The sequence below is a fragment of the Rhincodon typus genome, chromosome 3 (genome assembly GCF_021869965.1).
Source record: "Rhincodon typus isolate 14 chromosome 3, sRhiTyp1.1, whole genome shotgun sequence".
Taxonomy (NCBI): Eukaryota; Metazoa; Chordata; class Chondrichthyes; order Orectolobiformes; family Rhincodontidae; genus Rhincodon; species Rhincodon typus.
This window is the reverse complement of record NC_063334.1, coordinates 102419377-102425469: the sequence shown is the minus strand read 5'-3', so window position 1 is coordinate 102425469 and position 6093 is coordinate 102419377. Positions and strand designations below refer to the sequence as shown.

General features: G+C 36.2%; 2 protein-coding genes across 3 annotated transcripts in view; one reads left to right on the top strand and one right to left on the bottom strand.

Annotated features, from left to right (window-relative positions):
* Positions 1-4764, bottom strand: LOC125482814 (phosphatidylinositol 3-kinase regulatory subunit alpha-like). The gene is made up of 4 exons (XM_048595290.1): positions 4561-4764; positions 3879-3953; positions 3626-3796; positions 1-2525 (listed from the first exon to the last, which is right to left on the bottom strand). Exons 1-4 carry the CDS (start codon positions 4731-4733, stop codon positions 2336-2338), a joined length of 609 nt encoding a protein of 202 aa, XP_048451247.1. The 5' UTR covers positions 4734-4764; the 3' UTR covers positions 1-2335.
* The window catches only part of LOC109920222 (microtubule-associated serine/threonine-protein kinase 4-like), a 763378-nt gene that overhangs the window by 580019 nt on the left and 177266 nt on the right, over positions 1-6093 (top strand). The window lies entirely within an intron of this gene.

The following is a 6093-nucleotide window of genomic DNA, read 5'->3' as shown; positions in this document are numbered from 1 at the left end:
AAGAGGGGTCCAGACCCGAAACGTCAGCTTTTCTGCTCGGCCTGCTGTGTTCATCCAGCTCTACACCTGGTTATCTCAGATTCTGCAGCATCGGCAGTTCCTACTATCTCTTAAATTTCACTTGATTGTCTCTTAGCAGGGTTAGATTCACATTCTAAGACAATTCAAGTTGCATAGTTATGGAAGTCCACATTAAGTTGTGACGTGCAGATTTCAATAGTTATATACTTCATGGTAAAGCACTTTTTTTCAGTTTCACGTAGGATTATCCACAAAGTATTCATTTATGAAACCAATTATGTTTTTCCTGCAATCACTAATTTATTTTACTCCCCATCCCAACTCTCAACGTTCCTGTTTAATGCACGAATTCTCTCAATCTCGTTCAGTGGTGCGGCAGCAAGGTTACCATGACCTAATTTTATAACTGCAGTCTATATTACCCTGCAGCTAGATGATCCGAATGTGCTTTGTAAGTGGCAAATAACTTATTTGTAAATAAAATCTTCACAGTAAAGTTGAAGAAAAATGAGGTACACTCTAGCTCCTCAAACTAGAATAGCAAAACTTACAAGCTGAGTTACAGCATTGACAATTCATGATTTTGTTTAATTCAGAAGGGCAGTGCTTCACCCAATCTGTGCTATTGAGCCACATTATGCAGCTAAATATTTAGCTGTGTCTGTGGGGGTATTTTGGTGTTTTTTTTCTGAAGTCTGAAAACATACACCTAGTTACAAAACGCTTGAGCTTTTGGAGTTGTGTGAAACAATAAACTATATTAATGAAACAAGTTCTAAGATAAGGGATTTTAACATCAACTGTGTCATTTTCCACTAGCATGGCCACCAGAAGTTCTGTTGCAGGGTTACAATTACATCCTTTACAAACCATGATTTTTTTTTCTATAATTGAGGTACTAAACAAAGGGCTAAGGCCCATCAGTACAGGACAATGGCAAAACTGAAAACAAAGATGAGGAAAATTAGAAAACAGCAATTAGATCATTATCAGTTTGGGTTTCAAAAGCCTGAAAATTGTAGGAAGGATTGAATCAGAGGAAGATGAATAGCTCCAGTTTTTAACCTGCTGCAAGGTAGCATTACAGACACTAAAAATATTAACTCCTGGCCTGGCTATAGGTGTTTGACACCTTCTCAAACATTTTCTTTAGTGTTTCCTGGATACATTGTAATAAAAAAAGGTTGCACTGACTAAAAAGAAACATAGCTAAAACGTACTTTTGAAATAGCTGAAAAATCATTGCCATTTAATGAAGAATCTCTGAAACAAGTTTGAAATTTTTGTTTAATTCTTGGCTCATTACAGCCAAATATGCTACTCAGGTTGCATTAATAAAGATTCAAAATGCATCGGTTTGTGCTCCCTCCCCTTCCAACTTTAGACGTTGCATTCACAGGCGGCTTTGGTGTTTTAAAAACACCTAACAGAAGATTTATAACAACTGACAACACTTATTGGCAACAAAACAAAGCTTATATCGTGGGTATGTTTTTCTTTGAAAATATACAATATGCAGCCCTGCATAGCAATATCTGGAAAAACATCAGCTTTAAAATAGGAAAACACAAAATGCAAAGTCCGGTATGTTAGGCTGATACCATTTTCCTTGATTGACTCTCCCAGAGTGTCATAATCCTTACGTATTATATACAATGATTTTACATACTGTGTGCCATTTTTTATTGAAGTCTTTTTCTCCAGGTTTTAACAGTTTTATAAAGCAGGCTGAAATGCCTGAACTCTACAAATCTGGCACTTTGTTACGGTGATCCAATTCCTTCACCTACCAAACAAAGCATTCCCTTTCTCATCTTAATTCTGGTAGATTTCCAAAGTGCCAGTTTGCTTTACTTAATAAAGTCCTCATTTACTTCTCAAACCAGTCATTCCTTTTTGATACATTTCCTCAGTTCGGATCAAAGAAACACATCTCCAATAGATACAATTAACATTTCAATGTTCCTTCTTCAGGTTTCTTTTGTAATATCCCTGGGATTTGCAGTATCCGACATTCCAGCTGGTAAATCATCATCTTGAAGAACGTAAACAAGCACCAATAAAAATAGGCCCCAACATCCCCAACAAGGAGATAGTTTTGCCATTCTCAATTAACTTGTGCTTTCTTAAAAAGCACTTCAGGATTTTACATTCACAGCTCCACATGTTTACTTCTCCCAGTTAAATCTGTGGAAAGCTCAAGTTCGCTTTGCATACTGTCTTCTGAATAGGAGTCAAACTGAATCAGAGCAAAGGAGTATGAGCCTTTTCAATGACCTCAAGTCCAGCAATCAAAAACCAAGGTGTTTAGCTCTCATCTTCTCTGATTAGCGTATACTGGATAGGCTAGTGTGACATTGAGGGAGTCATTATGCTGTACAAGCGACGTGTGCTGATAATGTAGCACCAGTTCTCTAAGTGAGTTATACAAATTGTATGGCTCTGCAAATCCATATCCTGTGGGGGTTTTGTTTATGACACAGTGTTTTACATCACCATCAACCCTACAAAGAAAGAAAGCGACACCATTAACACTGAATTGCAACAGAAATATTAGCAAATAAATGGAGTTTCTTTAAGGCAAGATATAAAATATTTCCAATTTTTTAAAAACAGAAAATAACATTTCTTAGCTTAGGCAGCATTGCAGACTATTACAGTATTTTGCTTTTATACAATGGTGCACTAAAGAGATGAGAAATATTCTCTAACAAGGGGAGTCGTGATATTGCTTTGAGAAAGGGTGCAACTTCAGACTAAACAATTGACCACAGATGAAAAAGTTGCTTGAAAGTCTGTGTTCACATAAAAGAAATTACATTGATGAGGTAATGGTAAAAATCTGGGAGAAGAAAAGTCAGGCACAGGTTTTAGAAAAGAATAAAAACAAGGTATCGGGCTAATAATGGTCAGAAATTGTCATCACAGGGAATTTGGTCAAATCGTTGGTCAAAAATTGCCATCTTGGATCAATTGGTAGAATTCTATTCCCCGTCAATACCTTCTAAACCAGTGACTTCTACCTACATTCCATGCTCGTTCATCGTGATGGGGTAGATCTTCATCGTCTAACCTAGAAGGACAACAGCACAGATACATGGGAACACCAATATCTGCAAGTTCTGTTCAAAGGCCTGGGCAATCGCTGTAGCTTCCCTGCAGCTGGGTCACAACCCTGGAAATTCTTTCCTAACAACATGGTGGGTGTACCTACACACCAAGTATTGCAGTGTTTGAAGGAGATGGTTCACCAGCTTCAAGGACAATTATGGATAGGCATTAACTGCTGGCTCAGCCACATCCATGAACAAATAAAAAAACAAAGTTGTGGTTTCAAGCCATACCCCTAGGACACAAGCTGAATGTTAAATTGAAGCCCCATGCCATCTACTACTTAAACCATGATTTTTTTAAAAAATTGTAATCTTGATATGTGTAAAATGGTTGCATGCTCACTTATGAGCTAATCTAAAAAACATACTACAAAAAAGTAGTATGAGAAACATTTTGTTTTAGACTAGTTTGGATATTAAGTTGCTTTATACATGTGAAGATTTAGCTTTAAATTTCTAGCATATCTGTTGCAAAAGATAAGTATACATACACGACTGAGCAAGCATAACAGCCTGGTTTGCTGCTCTCTCTGACTAGGAATGTTCCATCCCGTTTTCCTCTCAGTAAGCTCTCTGCCCGAATCCTGTTGATATTTCCTACATTCCACGTTCGTTCATCGTGATGGGGTAGATCTTCATCATCGTCCACCATAGAGTATTGGCTAAAAGAAATTTAAATGTTTTCAATAATAAAGACAACAAAACATGAAATGTTACACTATTAGAAATTAGTTGTTCACTTACTCTTCAGCATTCTCATTCTTAATTCCAAGCCACTCATTGATCTTCTTTTGTCGAACACCCTTCTGTGTCAACCACCTTCAAAAAAATTTGAAAAATGATATTACTGGGAGTTTTGTTGAACTTAAGTGCACTTTCTGGGACTTGGAAGACTGTTCTGAATCTCCATTCTAACTTTAGGGGTCTTATTTCTTCACCCAAATTAGTTATGACTGTACATGTCTCCATCATCACAGTAAAAAAAAAATCCATGCATTTAAGAAGTATTGTCTAGAATTAGCTTATTGTTTATTTATACAGGTGAAGAACAGAATGCAATAGTGATGGATTTAATTTCCAGACTAAGTGATGCAGTTGAGCCATGAGGAGCTCAAAAATTGATGCTAAGATTTTTATCTAAACATTACGAACCCAAGAATCATTTTCTCATCTTATTTGAAATGCTATCACAATCCTGTTTTATTGATTGTCATAAATACTGGCTTAAAAGTCAAATACAAAACACTGCAAAATGCTTTAATTCTGAAATCAAAACGAAATAAAGAAGATCTTGAGATACTCAGCATGTCAGACAGCAGCATTGGAAAGAGAAGTAGAATCAATATTTAAGTTTCTCTTTCCAGAAGTGCTGCCTGACCAGAACATTTCCAGTGTTTAATGCTCTTTAAATAAGTACTTTGCTTACGAAAGGTACTGGTCTCTTGTCTTTCTTAATTGAATCAGGTCAGGTTTAATGCTGTTCATTCTTTTGTCAGTTTCTCGATAAACAGCTGCTTGTTTCTTCAATTCTTCTTCCAATCTTCGCTTGCTGTCAACAATCTCACTGATGCGGGACTTCAGTTTTTCATAATTTACCATAATTCTAGACAGAAGTCAAACATTAGCAATGATGAAGTTTGAAAAACACATTTTGATACTAAACTGGAAAATATTAATTAAGATAATATGCAACCTTAAAAACCATAAAAAGACCATCCCCATGATACATGCTAAAATCTATTCCACTAAAAATGAGCAAATTAGCCATAAAGAGATGAGAATTAAAAAAACTAAATCCAAACAAAAAGGCATGCACAAAGTCTATAATCAGGAAGAGAAGCTAACTAGGGAATATGAACAGATTATAGAAAAACAAATAGAAAACAAAGAAAATACAAATGAAAGCACTAAAGCATGAAAAGAAACTTGTGTATACAAGAACAAAAACAAAAAAAGACAACAGGAATAAAGAAGGATGACAACAGTAAGAGGAACATTACAATGGAGAAGATAGAATGAATGAGAGGTATTAGATAAATGAACCAGGCTTAAGAGCAAAATTCCATATCTCGAAGGATTGTACCAGTGGCTGATCAAAAATCTAAAGAGGTGGCTGGACAGCATCCATGTACAAAAGTTCAAGTAGTAAAGGAAGTCTGGCATACAAAAATATAACTTTTATCTTCAAAAAAAAGTTACAGAATTAATCCAGGAAACTAAAACAGACCAGCAGTAGTCTGAACGACACTAGAGTATGGCTGAAAGATCAAATAATAAAGATAAAAAGTAGTCAATATAGATTTCTGCAAGGATTGCGTTTAACAAGCCTTGTTTAATTCTAAAAAGTGATAAAGAGGAACGAAAGAAGAGCTGACAGGAGTACATTGCGCCCACTGATAGCAAAAGCCTTCAAAATGTTGATGTTAAGTTGCTGTGTCAAAATCCTGTATTTGCCTCCCTCAGGGCATTGTGGGTCAACCTGCAGTACATGAACTGCTGTGGTTCAAGGCGGCAGTTCACCACCACTTTACCATGGGCAACTAGGCACAGGCAAAAAAATGCTAGTCAGTCAGCCATGCCCATGTGAATATAAAAATGATGCATCACAGAGACACTTATGATCAATAGTCATGAACAAGTTAGCGGAACAGGTTCGAGGCTGAAAGGGCAGAAGTTAAGGGAAGTCTCTCAGACTGGTAGAAATGGAAGGTCTATGTCCCACAATGATTCATGTTAGTATGATATTTATGTGCATTGTCAATAACATATGAATTCAGACTATCAACTTTCTTGCACTGGCAAGGGGAATTGTCAGTTAATAATGCTGAAGACAGCAGCAAAATATAGGATACCAAATAATAATGGTTTGACTAATGGTTGGCTAAGTAGAAAATAACATTCCATGTAGTGAAATATGAAGGAAATTCTTTTCATTGATGGAATAAGGAATTCACTTACT